At 45.3% G+C, this 23,277-nt stretch overlaps 2 protein-coding genes across 17 annotated transcripts in view; one reads left to right on the forward strand and one right to left on the reverse strand.

The window, feature by feature from the left end:
* The window catches only part of LOC311199294 (uncharacterized protein), a 62,478-nt gene extending 40,312 nt beyond the window's left edge, over positions 1 to 22,166 (reverse strand). For 8 of the 15 annotated variants that reach the window (XR_014617743.1, XR_014617744.1, XR_014617745.1 and 5 more), the window contains exons 1-6: positions 21,996 to 22,166; positions 19,511 to 19,681; positions 19,369 to 19,411; positions 10,569 to 10,657; positions 6,311 to 6,494; positions 3,988 to 4,213 (exon numbers count right to left, since the gene is read on the reverse strand). Coding sequence is in view for 6 of the 15 variants with exons in the window: in XM_084273362.1 (XP_084129488.1) it covers positions 311 to 382 (72 nt within the window). In the remaining 9 variants the exon portion in view is untranslated. Of the gene's footprint in view, positions 1 to 310; positions 431 to 3,987; positions 4,214 to 6,310; positions 6,495 to 10,568; positions 10,658 to 19,368; positions 19,412 to 19,510; positions 19,682 to 21,995 lie in introns of those variants that run through there. The other 7 variants (XM_084273362.1, XM_084273365.1, XM_084273366.1 and 4 more) reach the window with 2 other exon arrangements.
* Positions 342 to 14,769, forward strand: LOC311199292 (myosin heavy chain, skeletal muscle, adult-like). Of its 2 annotated transcripts, none has more exons than XM_084273358.1 (38): positions 342 to 560; positions 649 to 792; positions 890 to 1,046; positions 1,561 to 1,588; positions 1,687 to 1,795; positions 1,889 to 1,981; positions 2,945 to 3,008; positions 3,094 to 3,192; positions 3,286 to 3,389; positions 3,469 to 3,607; positions 3,839 to 3,957; positions 4,045 to 4,194; positions 4,928 to 5,098; positions 5,300 to 5,610; positions 5,718 to 5,787; positions 6,181 to 6,268; positions 6,363 to 6,480; positions 6,633 to 6,756; positions 6,842 to 6,978; positions 7,079 to 7,334; positions 8,727 to 8,969; positions 9,057 to 9,233; positions 9,319 to 9,464; positions 9,552 to 9,642; positions 9,731 to 10,120; positions 10,244 to 10,370; positions 10,557 to 10,675; positions 10,977 to 11,173; positions 11,356 to 11,539; positions 11,626 to 11,791; positions 11,964 to 12,088; positions 12,274 to 12,582; positions 12,741 to 12,944; positions 13,309 to 13,434; positions 13,529 to 13,699; positions 13,792 to 13,896; positions 14,039 to 14,134; positions 14,488 to 14,769. In XM_084273358.1, the coding sequence occupies exons 1-38, from the start codon at positions 357 to 359 to the stop codon at positions 14,641 to 14,643; spliced, it is 5,817 nt and encodes a 1,938-aa protein (XP_084129484.1). In that variant the 5' UTR covers positions 342 to 356; the 3' UTR covers positions 14,644 to 14,769. The 2 variants fall into 2 exon arrangements, with proteins under 2 accessions (XP_084129484.1, XP_084129483.1); XM_084273357.1 differs by having other exon boundaries at positions 5,300 to 5,606; positions 5,711 to 5,787.
* Positions 22,167 to 23,277: the final 1,111 nt, after the last annotated feature.

A 23,277-nucleotide genomic window follows, 5' to 3' on the forward strand; every position in this document is an offset into this window, starting at 1 on the left:
GATTCACCTACCTTTATTTTGTGTATAGGCAACCAAGGCTTTTAGTGTGGGCTTTATGGTTTAGTAACTCCTATTAAGTGTTGTGAATATCCTCTTCCTCTGTCATGGTGCCTCATTGTGAGGCTTTGGTTCTGCCTTGCTTTTAAGGCTCTGAGCTTGCAAAATTGCAAATACCTTATTGATGTTGCATTCAATCACTACAGCCTTTGAGCATTCCCCCACAAATGCTTTCATTTGAAAATTTCCTGTTGAAAACTCCAAAATTGTGTGGAAACAAAAGTTGTTGACTCATTAGGGTAACATTTCTGACCTTCCACAGTGATCTCTGCTGACAAGCCCCTCCATAAAGTGCAGCCATGTCGTCAGACTCTGAGATGGCCATCTTTGGGGAGGCAGCTCCCTACCTCCGGAAGTCAGAGAAGGAGAGAATCGAGGCCCAGAACAAGCCTTTCGATGCCAAGACTTCAGTCTTTGTGGTGCATCCTAAGGAATCCTTTGTGAAAGGGACTGTGCAGAGCAAAGAAACAGGGAAGGTCACTGTCAAGACTGAAGGTGGAGAGGTGGGTAAAATGCAAGATTTACAAACAGCATTTAATTCCCACTCTGGGCTATAAGTTGATCTGCATATACCTCTCCTTCCTCTAACAGACCCTAACTGTGAAGGAAGATCAAATCTTCTCCATGAACCCTCCCAAGTACGATAAAATCGAGGACATGGCCATGATGACCCACCTCCACGAGCCCGCTGTGCTGTACAACCTCAAAGAGCGTTACGCAGCATGGATGATCTACGTAAGTGCCAGCAGCAGTCTGCCCAGAGGAAGGCAGCCAGCAGGAGCTGCTCTGCCAGGCTAAGTGGAAGCCAACGTGCTGTCTCCCTTCCTCGCAGACCTACTCGGGGCTCTTCTGTGTCACTGTCAACCCCTACAAGTGGCTGCCGGTGTACAACCCAGAGGTGGTGTTGGCCTACCGAGGCAAGAAGCGCCAGGAGGCCCCTCCACACATCTTCTCCATCTCTGACAACGCCTATCAGTTCATGCTGACTGGTGAGTGCCTCTGTGTCTCAGAGGGTTTGCAGCATGAAATTCTGTGAAGGAATACTCTGTATTTGAAAAATTAGCAGATTTTTCGAAGCTTTCATGGTTCTGACACACACATACTACTGTGTCGTTTCTTCCCCCCTCGTATTTCATTCAGAACTGTTAGTCATACTCCAGATTCCTTTCCTTTGGGGTCTTACTATCCTTTTCTCTGCTTGTGCTTGACATACCATCTGTGAGCAGAGAAGTAAAACAACAAAACCAGAACCTTTTCACTGTATGCATGAGAAAAAGACCATAAAGCGCAGTAGGAAAGAAACATGTTTCCTTTTATAGTCTTCTGTTGTTCATAGAAAAGCATCATTCGGCAAAGAATTGAATTTTTAAAAACAGTTACGTGTAAGCAAGGGAAAAGTCATGCAGACATTTTTTTCTTGTCATAATATATATGCCCTGCATTAGTTTTCTGTCTTTTGTGTTCTTCATTTACTAAGTCTATTTGTTTCTGCCTCTTTCACAGATCGTGAGAACCAGTCGATCCTCATCACGTACGTACACCCCCTGCTCAGGTCCCTGCAGGGTTGCCTGGTGCCAGGGGACCTCCTGCCTCACCACACACTCTCTGCTTCTCTCTTTTATCTGACAGTGGAGAATCCGGTGCAGGGAAGACTGTGAACACCAAGCGTGTCATCCAGTACTTTGCAACAATTGCAGCCAGTGGGGAGAAGAAGAAAGAGGAGCCAGGCAAAATGCAGGTAAATCTGTAGGTGCTGGCTTGAATCAGTGCTCTTGTCTGATCCTGAGATGATTTTTGGAAAGGATAACCAGCAATAATTACCATCCTGCAGGGAACGCTTGAGGATCAAATCATCAGCGCCAACCCACTGCTGGAGGCCTTTGGAAACGCCAAGACCGTGAGGAACGACAACTCCTCACGCTTTGTAAGTTTGTGAGCAGAGAATTCGACATTTACAGGTGAACAAGATTATCAGAACAATAACCTTGAGAGCTCAGAGAGTTGTGATAAGTGGTACAGTCTAGTTGTAAAACTATAGCTAGTGGCGTACCCCAGGAATCAGTACTCAATAAAGGTAAGTCTAGAGTTCTGCACCTAGGGAGGAATAACCTTAACCACGAGTACAGTATAGGTGTTGACCTGATAGGAAGCAGCTCAGCAAAGAAGGACCTGTAGAGTTCTTGGCTCTCCAGTACATGGAAGACAAGGAACTGCTGGAAAGAGTCCAGTGGAGGGCTACAAAAACTACAACAGTGCTGTGGCATCTCTTGTATGAGGATAGGCCAAGAGATCAGGGTCTGTTTAGCTTGGAGAAGAAGAGAATTAAAGGGGATCTAATCAATACTTAAAACATCTGAAGGGTTGGCATCAAGAGGATGAGGCTAGATTCCTTCCAGTGGTGACCAGCTACAGGACAAGGGGCAATGGGAAAAAAATGGAACATGGGTAGATCCACCCCAACATGAGGAAAAAATTCTTTGCTCTGAGGGTGAAAGATCACTGGAACAGGCTGACCAGAGAGAGTCTAGAGTCTCCTTTCTTGGAGATATTAAAAACCTACCAGGATGCAATCCCGTGCAATATATTCTAGGTGAACCTGCTACAGCAGGGGATTTGGACTAGAAATTTTACAGTGGTCACTTCCAACCCCCACCATATAGTGATTCTGTGCATTCAGCGTTATCCTCTGTATAATAACTCAGCTCAGACCTTTTACCTTAGTACTGACAGGACAGAGTGATGCCTGATTATTTGGTTGTGTTATAAGAAAAAATAATAAAAAAAAAACCCTTCTAAGTTTAAATGCAGTCCCCTCTGGAGAATGTAAGGTTACATACTTAGTCTTAGTGAAATTTCAGGATGCCTTTTTTATTTCCCTTTTCTCAAGGGCAAATTCATCAGAATCCACTTTGGTGCCACAGGCAAACTGGCTTCTGCTGACATTGAAACATGTAAGAGACTCTCCTGGCCTGATCACATTCCTTCCTCCCTCAGTGTTCTCTCTCAGACCTAACTCTGTCCTGTCTGCCTTGCCAGATCTGCTGGAGAAGTCCAGAGTCACTTTCCAGCTGAAGGCAGAAAGAAGCTACCACATATTCTACCAGATCATGTCCAACAAGAAGCCAGAGCTAATTGGTAGGAAGTATTATAAACTGTTTGATGGAATTTGGGTGTGTTTTACGTTTATCTTCATTCTTATGCCCAGATATGTCCTATTCCTCTCTACAGACATGCTCCTCATTACCACCAACCCTTATGACTACCACTTTGTGAGTCAGGGTGAGATCACTGTTCCCAGCATTAATGACCAGGAGGAGCTGATGGCTACAGATGTAAGTGACACAGCATATTGGCATGGTGAAAGTTCTGTTTAATGGCCCAGAGGTTTACTTGACTCATTCTGTTTGCCAGAGTGCCATTGACATCCTGGGCTTCACTGCTGATGAGAAAACAGCCATCTACAAGCTGACAGGGGCTGTCATGCACTATGGGAACTTGAAGTTCAAGCAGAAGCAGCGTGAGGAGCAGGCAGAGCCAGATGGCACAGAAGGTATTAACAAAGTCTAGAATTCCTAGTAAGTTGTCTGGTAGTTGGAATTCAGCTATCTTGCTCCAATTTACTTTCATAAAGACATAAATCTTACTTCCATAACGTTCAGACTTCAAACTCTCACAGATTTGCAGTGCTGAAACCCACAGCTCTGCACTTACACCTTAGAGGATGTTCACTTTAAATGATCATTTCTCCTCTGTCACTGTCTCCCTCTCTCTTTTCATGTAGTTGCTGACAAGGCTGCCTATTTGATGGGTCTGAACTCAGCAGACCTGCTCAAGGCTCTCTGCTACCCCAGAGTCAAGGTTGGGAATGAGTATGTGACCAAAGGTCAAACTGTGCAGCAGGTAACAAACAGCTGGTGACTGGGAACCTACCTTGACTTGCTGTCGTGCTGCAGGTACTATTTTCCTTCTGCTGCATTCTTATTTCAGGTGAACAATTCAGTTGGTGCTCTGGCAAAGGCTGTCTATGAGAAGATGTTCCTGTGGATGGTCGTTCGTATCAACCAGCAGCTGGATACGAAGCAGCCCAGACAGTACTTCATTGGTGTCCTGGACATTGCTGGCTTTGAGATCTTTGATGTGAGTACCACATAAATAACTGTAAAATATTGAAAGGGCAGTTAGGGATCAAGAGAAACAAGAGAATTATGGTGGGTTTTTTAAAAAAAACATTCAATTCACTTACAATTTTAAATCAAGTTTTGGGTTTCTTGTTTTATTTTAAAAAAACACTGTATTTTTTTAATCTTCCTTATATATGCCACTGCTTTTTCTCCAGCATAATCCATGAAATTCAACGGATCTCCTTGTAATGACTTTGTGATACATAAGGAAGAACCCACTCAAAATTCTTTTTCTGTGCCAAGAAAAAGAAAGCACTATACACCTTCAGAAGACACTGAGCATGATTCCAATAGGAAGATTGCATTGATTGCCTTTAGTGCAAAAGAAAAGTTTTATAGTTATTGGGAGAAGGCACCTGAGTCCAAGCTAAACACTGAAACTCTCATTTTTTTAAAAAAATTATTTATATAATGTGAGAGGAAGAGTGATGTAAATAGTACCTTGACAGGGATAAGACTACCAAACGATTTTGAAAGTTGATTTAAAAATAAATTATATATGTAAGTATCATCCAGGTAGCAAGGAGCAAAAACCCCCTTTTTTAAAATAGTTAATGGGATGTTTTAGAATTAAAAATGTCTTTGTTTTAACTGGGCATCCTTACATGGGATTCTGACTGCACAAGAGAAAGCTATACAGGCATTTTTTTAACTCAGGAATGAGTAAATCTTGTCTTTGCATTGAGCAGTTCAACAGCCTGGAGCAGCTGTGCATCAACTTCACCAACGAGAAACTGCAACAGTTCTTCAACCACCACATGTTCGTGCTGGAGCAGGAGGAGTACAAGAAGGAGGGAATTGAATGGACATTCATTGACTTTGGGATGGACCTGGCTGCCTGCATCGAGCTCATTGAGAAGGTATTTGTGTCATTTGCAATGTCTAATATTTTATTTTATATTTATAAATACAGCTAGAAAAGGTAAATGTGATATTGTCAATATACAAACGTAGATTATTCTACAATTTGCTCTGCTGAGCAGAAGAACAACCCAGGAAGCTATTTCTATGTGATTCTTTCTGCCTTTTCACCTCTTCCTCTTCCCTTCTGCTTCCTCCAGCCCATGGGCATCTTCTCCATCCTGGAAGAGGAGTGCATGTTCCCCAAGGCAACTGACACCTCTTTCAAGAACAAGCTCTATGACCAGCATCTGGGCAAGTCCAACAACTTCCAGAAGCCCAAGCCTGCCAAAGGCAAGGCTGAGGCCCACTTCTCCCTGGTGCACTATGCTGGGACAGTGGACTACAACATCACTGGCTGGCTGGAGAAGAACAAGGACCCCCTGAATGAAACTGTCATTGGGTTGTACCAGAAATCATCTGTGAAGACACTGGCTTTGCTCTTTGCCTCTGCTGGAGGAGAGGCAGGTCAGTCTCTGAAATGTCTTTTTGATGCAAAGTGGTTCTGAAAAATTAGAGAATCATGAACAACCTCCAAAGCCACAAATGTTTCACTATCTTCACTTTATCAGAGGCCAGTGGTGGTGGTGGCAAGAAGGGTGGCAAGAAGAAGGGTTCTTCTTTCCAGACTGTATCAGCTCTTTTCCGGGTGAGTAAACACTCTCTGTGTTCAGGTATGGAAATTAAACCACACACATAACTGGCTCAGTCATGGTAAAAAACAAAAGAGAAACCCCAAAGGAACAAATTACTTTCATTCAGATCTTCTTAAAAAAATAATAATGAAATTAAAAATTATTCTGTAGGTCCTAAACTTAAAATTTTCTATCTTTCTATCTTTGAAGAACCCACCCTCTATGGTAACCTTTTTCTTATCCAAAAGGGTGATGTTCAATGCTCAAACGAGGAGCACTGATGTATTATTAGGTACAATTTTGAGCCCAGTGCCGCTCCATAGAGAGCTATATTTGCTCAGTTCAAGCAATCTATGAATTTTTTTTCCATATTTCATATGAGCATACACTAAATCATGGTCCCACAGGAGAACCTAAACAAGCTGATGACCAATCTACGCAGCACTCACCCCCATTTTGTCCGTTGCATCATCCCCAATGAAACAAAAACACCTGGTAAGACACTCAAGCAGAAGGAGAACTTCCTTTGATACTTACATTCCCCTCTGCACTGGGCACTGTGGCATTCATCTGTGCTCTGAATTGCTAGGTGCCATGGAGCATGAACTGGTCCTTCACCAGCTGCGCTGCAACGGTGTGCTGGAAGGGATCAGAATTTGCAGGAAGGGATTCCCCAGCAGAGTCCTCTATGCTGACTTCAAGCAGAGGTGAGAGCAGCGTCCTGCTGACCATCATTAAAAGCAATGTTAGTTCATCCAGGCCAGACTGATGTCAGAAATGGCTTTACATGAGCTGGTGGGGTTCAGTATGTGCTGTGTGTTGGTTGGGAAAAACTATCCTTATCTTCCTCTTTGCACAGGTACAAGGTGCTTAATGCCAGTGCCATCCCAGAGGGACAGTTCATTGACAGCAAGAAGGCTTCTGAGAAGCTCCTTGGGTCAATCGATGTGGACCACACCCAGTACAAGTTTGGACACACCAAGGTACAGCCTCTCCTTGACTCACTCACTGCCTGGCTGTGCTCTGCTCAGCCTGGCAGTGACCTGCTGCTACATTCCCTTTCTCTAGGTGTTCTTCAAAGCTGGGCTGCTGGGGCTCCTGGAGGAGATGAGGGATGAGAAGCTGGCACAGCTCATCACCCGCACCCAGGCCAGGTGCAGGGGCTTCCTGAGTAGAGTGGAGTACCAGAGAATGGTGGAGAGGAGGTAGGCATTCCTCATCAACACTGACATTCACTGTGCCTGGGGGAAAGTGTTGGCACTCATCATACTGAAAATATTCTAAGTACATTTAATTATGCCTCAGGGAGTCCATCTTCTGCATCCAGTACAACGTTCGTGCATTCATGAATGTCAAGCACTGGCCCTGGATGAAGCTGTTCTTCAAGATCAAGCCCTTGCTGAAGAGTGCAGAGTCTGAGAAGGAGATGGCCAACATGAAGGAAGAGTTTGAGAAAACCAAGGAGGAGCTTGCAAAGTCTGAGGCAAAGAGGAAGGAGCTGGAGGAGAAAATGGTTTCTTTGCTGCAGGAGAAGAATGACCTGCAGCTCCAAGTGCAGGCTGTGAGTATCATCATTGGTTTCCCACTCAAAGGATTCTATATGTTCAGACTGCTCTTTTCAAGTAGAGCATCAGACTACAGAGGACCAGATGTCAGATATTTGTTGAATTTCGCATCACATTCTTTTTGAACCTGAAGAAACTAGTGTCTGATAGTAGCATAACAAACCCCTCTGACAACCAGCAGGTTCCCCTGTTGTAAGTTAGTAATCTTGGTTTCTGAGGAAAAAGCAATCTGTAGTTATCCAAGATGAAATATGGATAGGATTGTGCCAGAACCCCTAACTCTCATTGAGCTGGTGAGTCCTGCTGGCAGTAGATCCACCTCACCAGGATTAAATTTTTTTGGACAGTAAATGTTGGTTTTAAATTCAGCCATGTAATGGTTAGTTGTTCATTAAGGAAGTGGGAAACATGGCTTTAAATTTCAGCTAATGAGAAATTAATCCAGAAACCTTTGAACAAAATCTCAACTCCCATTGTTGTTCTATTGTCTTTTACTCTGTTCAGGAGTACTCAATGTCCCTGGGAAGATATACTCTGATACAGGCAGACATTGGCCCTCCCTAGTGTAAAGGCTGAGTCCTGTCCATCCTGCTTAAAGCTTATGGATTAAAATCCGAAATATGTACACAAAATTTGGAGAGAAAAAGTACATATAATAATATTAAACCATTATCTCTGGGTAGGCACTTCATACCTCTGCATTATGTAGGTATAATATAGCACAATGCAGATTAAAAAGAATAGGAGTAATCAAGAAATATCTTTCATTTCTTAGTATTTTGACTTGGACTTTCATCATATACCATCTGGTAGATCTCTTATTAAAAACATCCCATGAACCTTGTGGGCACATCAAGTATAGAAAAATAAATTATGATTAAAAAAATTATTGCAACGGTATTTGATATTCAAGGGAATTCTAAATTACTCATTAAATTATTGAAAGCACTGATAATATCAAATATATTATTCATGTTTTCCCTAGCTAGATATTGATTTGTCTTCAGTTTAAAATGGGTAGCTTAGGCGTTGTTTTCCTCACTCTAAAAGACAGACTAGAAACAGATTTTGATCATCTAACTTACAAAGGCATCACAGAATGCTTTGGGTTGGCAGGAACCTCAAAAATCACCTAGTTCCCACCCTATAGTTCCCTCCTGCCATGGGCAGGGACACTCTCCATTAGACCATGTTGCCCAATGGCCCAACCAACCTGGCTTTAAACATTTCCAGGTATGGACCTTCCACATACCCTCTGGGCAACCTGCCCTAGTGCCTTACAATTACTTGTTGTAATGCGACCCATAAGTATCTGTTAGTAAAATTCATTTAAGACAAGTAAGATTTTGAAACATGATGTTCAAAGAAAATCTGTGTATTCTCAACAGGAAGCTGATAGCTTGGCTGATGCTGAGGAGAGATGTGACCAGCTCATCAAAACCAAAATCCAGCTGGAAGCCAAGGTTAAAGAAGTGACTGAAAGGGCTGAGGATGAGGAGGAAATTAATGCTGAGCTGACAGCCAAGAAGAGAAAACTGGAGGATGAATGTTCAGAGCTGAAGAAAGATATCGATGACCTCGAGTTAACACTGGCCAAAGTGGAGAAGGAGAAACACGCCACCGAGAACAAGGTACAGTGCAGAAGATGTCACTCTCGCTCCAGAGCATAAAGTTCTAAACAGCATTTTTGATCTGCACTTGTTCTGTTCCACTCAAAGGTGAAAAACCTGACAGAGGAGATGGCAGCTCTGGACGAGAACATCGCCAAGCTGACCAAAGAGAAGAAAGCTCTCCAAGAGGCCCATCAGCAGACGCTGGATGACCTGCAGGCAGAAGAGGACAAAGTTAATACGCTGACCAAAGCTAAAACCAAGCTGGAGCAGCAAGTGGACGATGTAAGTGCACAGGCAGAGAGCAGGAACAGCACAGGGATGGAGTTGGACCTGGCTGGCCGAGCACTGGGGGTCTTGTTCTGTTTAGCTGGAAGGGTCCCTGGAGCAAGAGAAGAAACTGCGCATGGACCTTGAGCGAGCGAAGAGGAAACTCGAAGGGGACCTGAAGCTGGCCCATGACAGCATAATGGATCTGGAGAATGATAAGCAGCAGCTGGATGAGAAACTGAAGAAGTAAGTGTGGCTGTGGGGCAGGCGAGTGCTGGGCTGGTGGGCTTGTCTTTTCCCTGTGAGCTCTGACACGGTTTGCTCTGCCCAAAGGAAAGACTTTGAAATCAGCCAGATCCAGAGCAAAATCGAGGATGAGCAAGCCCTGGGCATGCAATTACAGAAGAAGATCAAGGAGCTGCAGGCAAGTCTCTGTGCCCTCTGCTCTTGCCCCCAGTCTCAGGCCAGGCAGGAGGAGGGCAGGGGTGTGAAGGGTCCCTGCTGTTCCCCAGGCTCGGATCGAGGAACTGGAGGAGGAAATTGAGGCAGAGCGAACCTCTCGGGCAAAAGCGGAGAAGCATCGTGCTGACCTCTCCAGGGAGCTGGAGGAGATCAGCGAGCGCCTGGAAGAAGCAGGAGGAGCTACAGCAGCTCAGATCGATATGAACAAGAAGCGTGAGGCCGAGTTCCAGAAGATGCGCCGTGACCTGGAAGAGGCCACGCTGCAGCACGAAGCCACGGCTGCCGCCCTGCGCAAGAAGCACGCGGACAGCACGGCTGAGCTTGGGGAGCAGATCGACAACCTGCAGCGAGTGAAGCAGAAGCTGGAGAAGGAGAAGAGTGAGCTGAAGATGGAGATTGATGACCTGGCCAGTAACATGGAGTCTGTCTCCAAAGCCAAGGTACAGAGACACCTTCTAGGTTTTCTCCCCAGTGGAATTCTGTACAATTCATGTTCTTGCCCTGCTATTGTTAAGTCTGTGAATGGGTAATCAATCCATCCCATTCCATATGTTGATATACAGGCAAATCTGGAGAAGATGTGTCGCACCCTGGAAGACCAGTTGAGTGAGATTAAGACAAAAGAAGAGGAGCATCAGCGCATGATCAATGACCTTAATGCACAAAGAGCTCGTCTACAGACAGAATCAGGTAGGACATTTGCCTCTCTGATGCGTAAATTACTAACGTTAGAGAGCTTTGACCCCTAGGTAATGGGAAATGCATGAGGTGGGATCATAACATTCTGCCTGGTCTCCTACAATTCTAATTTTAAAGCCCTATCTGTTTGCAATGCTGACATCACTGCTAATAGAAGGCTTATGCAAACTTTCCCAGGTGAATACTCACGCCAGGTGGAGGAGAAGGATGCATTGGTTTCTCAGCTGTCCAGAGGGAAGCAGGCATTCACCCAACAGATTGAGGAACTCAAAAGGCACCTAGATGAAGAGATAAAGGTAAGAAGGCTCTCCATATTATCCATATGATCTTATCCATTAGATTCTTCATGTCCAAGTGTTGTTACAGACCCATGACGAGGCAGGGAAAACAACACACTTAGTTAATTCAGTGAAAGCCTTCTCACATTGGTTATTCCTAGGAGTTTATCCAGTATTTAATTTGTCATTCCAGCTTCTTTCCTATTCAACATATTGTTGCAAATTCATATATAACAATAATTTGGGATCTAGTAACATTTAAGATAAGATATTACTCAGAATATTTCCATTCCACGTCTGAATACTCTTGTTGCTGTAGGCAAAGAGTGCCCTGGCCCACGCCCTGCAGTCTGCTCGGCACGACTGTGACTTGCTCCGGGAACAATATGAGGAGGAGCAGGAAGCCAAAGGGGAGATGCAGCGTGCCCTGTCCAAGGCCAACAGTGAAGTGGCCCAGTGGAGAACCAAATATGAGACAGATGCCATTCAGCGCACAGAGGAGCTGGAGGAGGCCAAGTATGTGGTCAATGCTGGCAAGACTGTAAGAGATTAAGAACAGGAACTTAAGCAGATGATTGTGGTATTTTCAGTGTTTTTCTTTGGGGAGGGTTGGAAGAAGGATAGAAAATACACACTGTAATGTATGTGGAACAGTACAGAATTGCCTGTACCCCTAAGCTGTGCTTATCCCCTCCCAGGAAGAAGCTGGCACAGCGCCTGCAGGATGCAGAGGAGCACGTGGAAGCCGTCAATGCCAAGTGTGCCTCCCTGGAAAAGACAAAGCAGAGGCTGCAGAATGAAGTGGAGGACCTGATGATTGATGTGGAGAGAGCGAATGCTGCCTGTGCAGCTCTGGATAAGAAGCAGAAGAACTTTGACAAGGTCTTCAGGGCTGCAGCCTTGGGGTTCCTGGGCAGAGCGTGGCCTCCGCATTGCCACATCCATGCTCACGCCCCATTTCTCTTCAGATCCTGGCAGAGTGGAAGCAGAAGTATGAGGAAACGCAGGCTGAGCTGGAAGCCTCCCAGAAGGAGTCTCGCTCTCTCAGCACGGAGCTCTTTAAGATGAAGAATGCCTACGAGGAGTCCTTGGACCACCTGGAGACGCTGAAGCGAGAGAACAAGAACTTGCAGCGTAAGTCCCTGGCCCTCTGCTCCTGGCAGGGCTTTCTCGCTCCCCAGCAGCACCCAGCGCTCCAGAGGGCTCTGTGCCTGCAGGTGGGCAGAGGGGCCTGTGCCCTTGTTGTGACAGGGCCCTCCCCATTCAGCTCTGTGCCTGACTGGGCCTTTGCTCTTGGTTCCCACAGAGGAGATTTCTGACCTGACGGAGCAGATTGCCGAGGGAGGAAAGGCGATTCATGAGCTGGAGAAAGTCAAGAAGCAGATTGAGCAGGAGAAGTCTGAAATCCAGGCTGCTCTGGAGGAGGCTGAGGTACACCCCCATCATCACTGTGTCTGCACCAAAAAAGATGAGCAATAGGGACATATGGCTGGGTGCCCCTCTCTATTCTGGCTGGGGAGAGCAGCCAGCTGAGATTTCCTGAAACACTCTGTAATTACCTAGAAAGTCATCAGTAGCTTCAACTGTGTGACAAATGTTTGTGCCTGCTTGTCCAGGCCTCCCTAGAACATGAAGAGGGGAAGATCCTGCGCCTCCAGCTTGAGCTCAACCAGGTGAAGTCTGAGATTGACAGGAAGATCGCAGAGAAAGATGAGGAGATCGACCAGCTGAAGAGGAACCACCTCAGAATTGTGGAGTCCATGCAGAGCACCCTGGATGCTGAGATCAGGAGCAGGAATGAGGCCCTGAGGCTGAAGAAGAAGATGGAAGGAGACCTGAATGAAATGGAGATCCAGCTGAGCCATGCCAACCGTGTGGCTGCAGAGGCACAAAAGAACCTGAGGAACACACAGGCAGTGCTCAAGGTATGGTGTGAGGAAGTATCTGCTGACTGGTTTTTGACAAAGCTAAAAAAATTTCTTCTTCCGAAGTTTCATCAGTTCTTTACTGATATGAAAATATCAGAACTTGTATTAGAAAATACAAATATTACATCACCCAATCCCTCCTGTCTCTCTCAAAGGACACACAGATACACTTGGACGATGCTCTCAGGGCACAAGAGGACCTGAAGGAGCAGGTGGCCATGGTGGAGCGCAGAGCAAACCTGTTGCAGGCTGAAGTTGAGGAGCTCCGGGCAGCCCTGGAGCAGACGGAGCGGTCGAGGAAACTGGCTGAGCAGGAGCTGATGGATGCAAGTGAGAGGGTTCAGCTCCTCCACACTCAGGTTAGATTCATGAGATTGAAAATCTCAAGAGGCATTTTCTTCCCCTTTCCATATTTTTCATCTCTGTGTATTCTTAACTCATCTCTTGTAACAAAAACCTTAACCTGCACCAGAACTGTTACTCTTGTACAAAGAATTGGATTATAGGTAAATAAGTAGGATGGCACTAACAGGAGATAGAAGTGTTTCATAAAATGTTAATAACTCTCCACTATCAACTGCGTATGACCTGACAAGAGGCATCATTTGAAGGAGGATGCTAATATTACATATATATTAATGATAACTTATACCTGAATGGGCAAATTGCTAAAATAACTGCTGTTAATGAACTAATTGGAGAATATTTTGCACTGTTTAATAGAACACCAGCTTGATCAACACCAAGAAGAAGCTGGAAACAGACATTTCCCAAATTCAGAGTGAAATGGAGGATACGATCCAGGAAGCCCGCAATGCTGAGGAGAAGGCCAAGAAGGCCATCACAGATGTGAGTTGGGGGCTCTTCTCACTGTTTCAGATAAGTGCCTTCTGCCCAAACTGCCTCCAGCCCCAAAACTGCTTTGCCCTTTTTCTTTCCTCAGGCAGCCATGATGGCTGAAGAGCTGAAGAAGGAGCAGGACACCAGCGCCCACCTGGAGAGGATGAAGAAGAACCTGGACCAGACGGTGAAGGACCTGCAGCACCGTCTGGACGAGGCCGAGCAGTTGGCCCTGAAGGGAGGCAAGAAGCAAATCCAGAAGCTGGAGGCCAGGGTGAGTAGGACTGGTGTTTGTGCAGGAGGGTGAACACGTCCCGTGAGTAGCCACCAGGCAGGGAAGCTCCAACACTGGGCTTCTCATTGCAGGTGCGGGAGCTGGAAGGGGAGGTTGATGCTGAGCAGAAGCGCAGCGCTGAAGCCGTGAAGGGTGTGCGCAAGTACGAGAGGAGGGTGAAGGAGCTGACCTACCAGGTGAGGCAGGAGGCCTCCTCGGGCTCACACAGTTTTCCCCAGCCAGTCAAATCTTTCCCTCAACATCTGCAAGGGGAATTGTCAGTGTCACGTGTTGGGAAACCAGGAATTCATTCTCTTTCCTGCTTCCCAACCACTCTAGTCTGAGGAAGACAGGAAGAATATCCTGAGGCTCCAGGACCTGGTGGACAAGCTGCAAACAAAGGTGAAATCCTACAAGAGACAAGCTGAGGAGGCTGTAAGTATCACTCAAAGAATGGACAAGTGTTGTTTTCTCTGGATGTCACACAGATGCTGCAGAGAGGAATATCAGGCAATAGTGGCTAACATTCAAGGGGTTTAGGGTCTTTCCCCCAATAGCTGATCATCAAGCAAGTGTGAGTGTAAGTACACAAGAGCATCCAAGAGTGACACAGGGCTAGTGAAGCTGGTCAGAGCAGGATCTTGAATAAGGGATGATGAGGAGATCTGTGTGAAGTTTACATGTAAGCAGTGGTGTGTGGGGGCTGGAGGTTTGTGCCTTCCCACAAAGAAGATCTGCAGCCCTGCATGGCTGAGGCACCTCACCACTGACTCCCTCTGCCCTCACAGGAGGAGCTGTCCAATGTCAATCTCACGAAGTTCCGCAAGATCCAGCATGAGCTGGAGGAAGCTGAGGAGCGGGCTGACATTGCTGAGTCCCAGGTCAACAAGCTGCGAGTGAAGAGCCGGGAGTTTCACAGCAAGAGGATAGAAGAGGAAGAGTGAGGATGTCATGAGGCAGCCAAGTGACCTGAGGGATGCACAAAGTGTGAACCTCTTGGTCACTTTCTTCTGCAATGTGTCTTTGTAACCCTGTCAATGTCTAGAGAATAAAGCCTGTAGATGCCTTTGCATACACAGCAGAAAGTGTTTTTTCATTGTTACAATTCAATTCTATAGTTATTTATGTTTTGGTTGTTTTCAACTCATCAATTTTCATGAGTAAGCTCCAGAAAACTATTTATTTTCTTGAGTGAGAACCACAAACTGTACTAATCTGGCTGTTGTAACATTTACAACCATCAAAGTAAACAAAACTGTTTGCAGTTTTTATTCTATTAATTTCTATAACAGCCAGTCTCATTAGTGCCATAAGGGTCTGTGGAGTCTGAGCAGATAGAAGTCCAGATAATACAGGGGCCTCCATCGTGGAGCTGAGAGCACTGTACACATTGGGAGATCACAGTGACACTCACATTAGCGATTCATTTGTGTAGAATACATCCTTAACACAGTCAACTGACCAGTTACCTGCCCAGGAAGATGCAGTGCAGTTCAGGATATGTAACAGCCTTTCTGGCAGCACCACACATTAGTGCATCACATGAATTCTCCCATGCTCTAACTAAATATGGAAGGACTTCGATCAGCAGCAGCTAAATATATTTAAGGAAAAGATGACACCCTGTGCTGACTCCTGTGTCACTGCCAGTGATGCTCCTGAGACACAGCACCTTCATGCGTGAAGCTGTGACAGCTGCATCAATGCCAGGGATACCTGGGCACCAAAGCAGGGTGCCCACCCTCTCCTTTCTCTCCTCCCACAGTATGCTCCCAAGAAATAGGCAGGAGGCTTTCTCTCCAGACCAAACCTTTGCTTCCACACACTGACAGGAGGCTGATGGGTTTTGTTTGTACTAAAGCCCACATTTCTTTAATCAAACAAGCAAAGAAACCATCCCAAAAGCTTGATTCCAAAGCCAGTTTGCTGACAGGGTGGCTCAGTACAAGCCCATGAAAACATTTGGCTCACCTCTCCCTCTCAGAAGTTAGGGCTTGAGAATTTCTTCCTAAACCCTCAATTGATGAAAGGTAACACTGTGGGCTCCTTGACATCATCTTGGTCTGACTGCCTGCTTCGAACTGTGTGTGTGGGAAATGGAGAGAAGTCCCACACATGGCACTGGGCTGATGTGGCCAGGCCACCAGCTGTCCCAGAAAGCACGATCTTGGACTCTGAGTGGAATATTAATGGGAGGGGTAAGGAAAACTAATTTCTCCTCACTTTGTCATTTGCTGGAGGACAGGAGTCGTTTTGCATTGACACACTATTTCTGGAGTCAGACTGACAGTGACCTGAGAAGTGCTGATGCAAAGGTAACTGATCTTGGGGAAAACATGGGTCCATAACAAGTATGAGGGAGCATCTCTACGAGAAGATTAAAATAGATGCAGCTGATGAGCTTCACTAGAGCTGATGGATCTCTGACCTTAAAGAGCTTGGACACAAAAGAATGTGGTGAGCTGCCCAAGCACAGAAGCATCAGACCTGTAAAAGGCCCTAACACATGGAGAAAGTATTTCTGACCTGCATAAAGAAGTTCTCTGCAGAGACTTCTTGCCAACAGTGCTGGTTCCAGAAGAACACAGGGATGCAAAGAACTCTTGAGTGGAGGAAGTGAGTTTACACATTGGGCATTGCATAGCAAACTAACTGGTGTTATTTTAGACACAGAATTCAAGAGTGATGAACTTCATGGCAGACTCGCTAGAGAGGGAAAGGAGTATTAGAATTTATGCTAGGCAGGACATTTTTTCCATCCTCAAGTGCTCTTGGTAATGTTCAGAATTTCCTTCTCTTTGTATGTGCAATCATATTATTACAAAACAATTCATAATCTTTGTCCCATGCTGAAAGAATCCTGCCATATGTAGCTAAAAATCAGGCCTAAATGAAGGATGGACTATGTCCATGACTCAATATTGCAATGTAGAACCACTGAAATCAAAGAGGACACCCTTAGGATGAACATAGAGAAAATCTGCTTTTCCTAGGGGTAATTTGATTTTGTGAACAAGCCCTCACGGAGGTGAGGGGGAAACAGGCATGAAAAAAGGTTACACAAGGTAACCTACAATAGTTCTGTATTTAAATGCTTGCACCTTACTGTGTTGCCAAGACATGTTCTGGGTGGTCAAACTGGGGTTTTGATAAGTAATTTGTGACAGTACCTAAGAACATAGACTTCTCAAAGCCACAGCTCAGAGAAAGGATTATATGCATGTTCCTTCTATTCACAGCCCTAAAAGCAAGGCATCAAAACCATATTAATCAGCTGGCATTATGGCACCTCTATTATCTGCCAGCAATTGATCAACATGTTCTCAGACCTTTTCTAGGGGAGCAGGTGCTTTCTCAAGCTTACACTGTTGTTGTAACTCTAATTTCCCTTCAATCCAAGTCATTCTTCTTCAACTCCCTCTACCACCTGTTGTCTCTTTTGGCCTGTTCTTCCCAGAGACTACCCAGTCTTCTCACTCCATTCACCTGCTCTGTAACAGGAGCTCCTCAGCTGCTTTGGCAAGTGATGGAAAGAGCACTCTTAATGTCATGCCCTCATCCAGGACCCACTCTCCAATTCTTCTGCACTGATATTTGTTGGAAACTTTGATGGAGCCTAAGTAACTGTGTGACTTTGACATTCATTGAGAACCTGCATAAGCATTTTTTTACCCTCTCAACTTCACAGTTAAGTGGTGCTGAACTATCTTTGGAGACCCATTCTTTCTCTTCCTGCCCTCTCTTCTGTAAGACATAAGCATGAAACACTGTACATACTTATGTGAGACTCCTTTATATCATTAAGCTACACTACAACTGCATCACAAAAGCATTGGAGCAAAGTGAAGAGAGTACAATTAGGAGACATAGATCTTCACAGTACCTCCATGCTTTGGTGTATGGAACAGGGCAGTCACCACAAGTAACTCCAAGCCCAGAAATGCTTGTCTTCACCATGACCAATATCATGAAGGGCTCAAATTGCCCTGTACCCACATCGTGTATCTTCCTCTGAAGATCTTTGAGTTCCTGGTAGTTCTGTTCACCAATCTGTTTTCCTCAAAAAAAATCAATACCTCTATTCTTATGTCTCATCTATTATGGATTTTTTTAAACTATGTAGCATAACAAAACCCCTTTGGACTAGACACCTTCTGCAGGGAACATTAAAAGCATGCATTTCATTAATCAGTAGGACAAAGAGACACTTTAATAAGCAAACTGTCCTACCATCTCCAGAGTCCAGCGTCCAGCTGCATCTCAACTTTGGGAAGTCTTGGGATGAGCAGCCTTCCTCTGAACATTCAGTGTTCCAGCAATTCTGTTTCTTTGGCCCCAACTTTTTTGGGAGCTCTCATTTTACACAGAGGGCAGCAGGAATCCTGCAGTGGCTGAGGCTGGGCATTCCCTGTCAGATGGTTCATCCAGGTCCACAGCGTACACTGATCCCTCTAGCATGCCTTGCTCATGCTGACAGCACGGCCAACAACAGCACTTGCAAGTTGCAAATCCCCCAGGGAATGTTTCTCAAATAAACTGTTGTACTGAATAATATATAGATATATAAGGTCTGACTATTTTATTTGTGGGAGTTTCTTCTTGTTTTGGAGTTGGTTTTTTTTCCTGTTTTAGTTCTTTCAGAATCACAGCTTAATTTATCTGACAAGACTCATGTCTTGTACAACTACATGCAAAGAAGAAAAACTATTGTTCATAAAGGAGGAGCAAAATTGCTCCTGTAAGGCTGGCAGAGACTGTCTGAAATCATACTGGTTCTTTATGTTGATCATTCAGAGACATCTACTCATCTGTGACAACAAAAATGATACTTATTCTTGGTATAGCAATGTAATTAAGAGAAAAATTATTTTTAAATCAAAGCAGCTTGTGGAGCTAACTCTGGATTAGCAGAAACCACATAGGAGCTGCTGGCAGATCTTTAGCTGCATTGAAGATTTCAGGAGCATTTCAAATACCAGTAGATGATAAAGCTGTGAAAGAGCAAAGGAAAGAGTAACTCTGCAGAAAAGTTGATTTTTTCAGTACAGAGCAATTGGGGATATTCCCTAGTTGTTGTTTTTTTACAAGATGTTTTGGAATAAACAGAAGAGTAACAATGCACAAGGAACAGATGGCACTCAGCCAATATTGCTAAATGGATTAAAATCTGAAGAACCCAAATCATTTTCCAGGGTATACAACCAGTGCTTAAATAAGTGACAGAGAAGTGGAAATAGCAAATGCTCCATGAGGCTTTAAGGAGGACTCAGGAGGGAGCCTGAGAATACATCCCAGCACGTGTGATTTTGATATCACCAGGTGCTACTAAAAACAGAGCAAGAAAGAACGTACTCTTCATAAGCAGCAGCACAGCTTCTGTAGCTTAGTCATGCCTTACAAACCAGGAATTAATTCCATGCATAAAGAATTAGACTCTCCATGAAAGGAAGACCAGGTAGAAATTAAAAAGAAGCCAGTACAGCCTCTGGGTCAGAGCAGCACAGGTGTGCAGTGCTAAATGACCTTCTGACACCCAGGGGCACAGGGCAGCCACAGCACAAACCGGCCATATAATTCCTGCAATCATACATTATCATAAGCAGCTTGGGAAAGAAAATCCCATGGCACATCCATACAGGCACAGCCAAAGGCTTTGATTTCTAACTCACAGGAGTGGACCTGGAGGAGAATCCAGGTGGTCCAATTCCTTTTCTGAAGTGAGGAAATGATAAATGTTATCATATTTTTAGGATCAGGCACAAACCCCATCTCCAAATGCAAGAATGGAACTCCCCATCATCAGGAACTTACCCATTGAATCCAAGTCCAGCACAGGGGAAGGAATATTCAGCCCCAGCTCATTTGCTTCTTTGCACAATGTGATTGATCATCTGGTCCCCACTGGGGCTCAGGCATTAAAAACACAAACTGCAGGTTTCCACAAGGTGGAACTCACAGGATATGGGGAGTCAGTATTTTGGACTACAGAAGAAGCAATGGTAGTTATCAGAAGTGTAAGAGAAGGGATGGAACAATACCCCAAAAAAATTATACCCATAAACAAAGCAGCAAAACATTGCTTTGTACAACAGGAGTAGGTAGTCAAACCCAGGTTGCTCAAGGGAAGAGGGAAAGTCCTCCCATTCCTTCAGACACCTAACCCCTGTCCAGTCCCTCATTAGGAAGGATTTCCAGAGCTGTCTGCTTACACAGCTATGAGGAACACATCAGGGAGACCAGGATCCCATGACACTGGACTGGGCACAGTGGATGTCCATGCCCATTGACCAGAGGTTCACTCTGTATGTATGTGTAACCCTATTGCCACTACAAGACCTTCCATCCTGAACTGCCAAAGGGGAATGGGATGAGGACACTGGTGCTGTTGGCATTTGCATGAGCTCTGAGTGTGTTCCCCTGTGCTGATCTGCATGGCCAGCTGTGTGTCTATGTCCACATGTGTTGCACACATGTGCTCTGCATGTGTGTGTGAGTGAGGTGCCTTCTAGGAATACAAGCTCAGCCTCACTGCTTGGTTGGACCGGGGCTGGGAACTGCAGTGGTCCTGCCTCTGTCACAGTGCCAGATGCAGCCCTGTTCTGTGACAAGAAACAGCCCTGGAACAAGGATGTTAAAGAGGAGAACAGTCAGGCATTGAGCATTGTGAGGTCAGGAAAGGAGCATTTTCCAGCCAGCCATCTGACCACCTCCAGATGTCAGGGCTGCAGGGGCTTTTGCTGCTCAAAATACTCTGGCACTGCCTGAGACAACAAGTGGATGTTGAGCATATTTGGAAAGTTCCTCTGGCTGGCCTGGCTGGGAAGATACAAACCTCATTGCTCCTTCTCTGCCTCAGCCACATGTGATACTTGTTCAGTGTTGACAGGGAGGAAGCTTGAGGGAAAGCAAATCTATACAAATAAAAGGCAGAGGAACCAACCGAAGTGGCATGTTTGGGATCAGTGTCCAGTGCAAAAGGCCCTCAGAGGGCTACTGGTAAAAGCATTTTGCCATAGGCCAGCCAGCTTTGCCCATTCAGGACACTGCTCCAGGAGGGATGGCACACCATTCATCTCAAGGCAATAGAAAATTTAGGGATGTATGGGACCCCCTGTGCAATGCCACAGACACACTCCCACATGCACACACTCCCACACACCTGTTCACAGCCAAAAGGGGCTCTTTTCTGTTATCTGAATTGTGACAGTCACCATTCAAGAAATACTTTCACTGGGTTTTCTCCTGAGTTACACCCCTTTCCTCACCCTCCACCTTTCTTAGAAGGCAAAGCTGTGTCAGGAGCAGCATCTGGTCTGTACCCTGGCCTGGCTCTGGACTTCTTCCTCTGCTGATGCCTCCTGTGTGGCTGACCTATGCTGGAAGCAGCCTGAATGCTTTGCATAGAACAGAATGCAAACTCTTAGGTGCCAAACTTCCTTGTTATGCAGATAATCCACTGTTTAATAGATGCCATGCCACAGGGTGTTCCTAAACAATCCAAGCAGCCATTGCATGTGTGGACTGTTTCCTGGGCATGTTAACAATCCCTTTGCCGCTGGCAGGACTGCTGCATGGACATCTCAGCTGAAGGCATGAGGGGACTCCTGCTCTGGCTACAGTGAGCTGATGGAAGCCCAGAGTAATTTCCTGAGCTAAGTGCAAGCTACTGTCAACAACAGCCTGGTCTTCCCCAGGCTTTTAGTGTACTGCCAAGTTCCTGATGACACAGATCCTGGATACTGCAATACCTCTGTGACCACTGCAAAGGTGCTGTTTTCTGTGGCACTGATGGAGCATCCCTGGCTGAGCAGGAGGAGGACAGAACTCATTTGAGCATGAAACAGGCTGCTAAATGAAATAGTCAATAATAACATTGACAAACAGAATAAAACTTTCTCCCATAAATTTTCTGAGTTACTGCCTCTTAGGGCCCCTGATACTGAAGGCTTAGAGACAGACATGCTGCTGCAAACATTCCTCATGACCCCAACACGTTAGTCCTGGTTCCCTATGGAAATCTGATGCCATAAAGGAGACCTCCTTCCTATTGTTTACACAAAGAACAGGCAAGTCCTAGCCCATCTAGATAGAAGGACACATTTTCTGCAGTTCCACAGCCACACTTCTGATGCCAAAGAAAGAAATTAGTCCACATCCCAGTGTAAAAGCAGCAGTGGAGAAATCTTGCTCTGTGAAACACTTTTGCCACATAAGGAGAGGAAAACATTTAGTCCCCAGCACACAGAAAGCTCTTTTCTTACCAGAGAGAGCTGTGAATGTTGTTTTACACACTTACATGAGAACTCCTATGATTAAGCAGGAAAAAGGGTCGTGGTCTGTAATGTCCATAGTTCTCTGAGGAAAATCTAATCCATCTACACATTCTCCCAGCAATTCCCTCCTAGGACCCTGCACAGCAACAGCAAGGCCAATCCTGAGGAGAAATGATAGAATACCATAATTGGTGTGGGGCAGGCACACACCAGTAGGGCTGGAAGGTGAACTACCACTTTAAATGAACTTCCAGCACCTAAAACAAATGCATAAATCCTCGAGTTCTTATGTTTGGCCCAGATCATGTTCCCTGTGCAGCTGGTGAAGCCAAATGCTTCACTTACTCCCCAGAGACTTCTAACCTCCCCCTCGAATTTTACAATGTCAGCGAAAAATTAGATTCTTTCTTCTGAAACCTGAACCCTGAGAGCTGTGATATCTATAACCATAAAAATAGGCACTTCAACTGGGGTCCTCAGAGATGTGTTTGTGCTGGAATCGCTGAGCCAAGGGATTTTCATACCCAATCCAGATCCTCTGGGTTCCCCCAGTATATGCAAGTTCATTTTGAGGAGTACATCATACACTTCATGTACACTGTGCAGACAGACAGCCTTTTCATCTCTTTAACACAAACATGAATCAGAATGAGAAATATTTTCAAGCATCCGACAAGGGTCCCTTCCACCCAAAAGGATGTTCAGTGTCACCCAGCACAGACACCCCAAATGTCTTTCAGCATTTGAAAGTGCCCAGTCAGCTCTGAAGCCTCCAAGCTGGAGAGGAGGCAGCTACCAGATATAAGATAAAGCCTAGAAAAACCATGAGAGGGCAATGAGAGGGAGTGGATGCATGACTGGATTCCATACACAAGTATGGGCATCAAGCAAAATTACCAGGTGACCAAAGACAGTGTGGGATTCTTCAAAACACTCATAGTTAAACTGCTCAGCTCCCCAGCACTAACAGAGTGGTTGATGAATGTTGTTTTTAATTTAAAAAGCTGCCACACAAATCCACAGAACCAGGTACAGATTTCTGACCCCACAGACAACAAGGATCAAGGGACAAACAAATCAAGGGGATGTTGCTCTGGTTGTTTACTATAGACTACCAGGCCAGAATAACAACACCAACAAATAATGCTTCAAGGAACTAAGAGACTGTGGTGGTTCAGCCCCAAGCAGTGGCTGAGCACCACATGCTGTTTGCTCACTCCCTGGGGAGAAGCAAAACCTCCATGGGTTGAATAAGGACAGTTTACTGACAAAATCACCACAAATGGAGAGCAAGAACAGCCTGCA

This window comes from Gallinula chloropus (assembly GCF_964237585.1).
Source record: "Gallinula chloropus genome assembly, chromosome: 20".
In the NCBI taxonomy this organism is placed as follows: Eukaryota; Metazoa; Chordata; class Aves; order Gruiformes; family Rallidae; genus Gallinula; species Gallinula chloropus.

Excerpts from the sequence above, each read along its gene's own strand:
- LOC311199292 (XM_084273357.1), top strand. The coding sequence starts at position 357 with ATGTCGTCAGACTCTGAGATGGCCATCTTTGGGGAGGCAGCTCCCTAC. Across the intron at positions 561-648 it reads TCAAGACTGAAGGTGGAGAG|ACCCTAACTGTGAAGGAAGA; the intron begins GTGGGTAAAATG and ends TTCCTCTAACAG. Across the intron at positions 3,390-3,468 it reads AGGAGCTGATGGCTACAGAT|AGTGCCATTGACATCCTGGG; the intron begins GTAAGTGACACA and ends TCTGTTTGCCAG.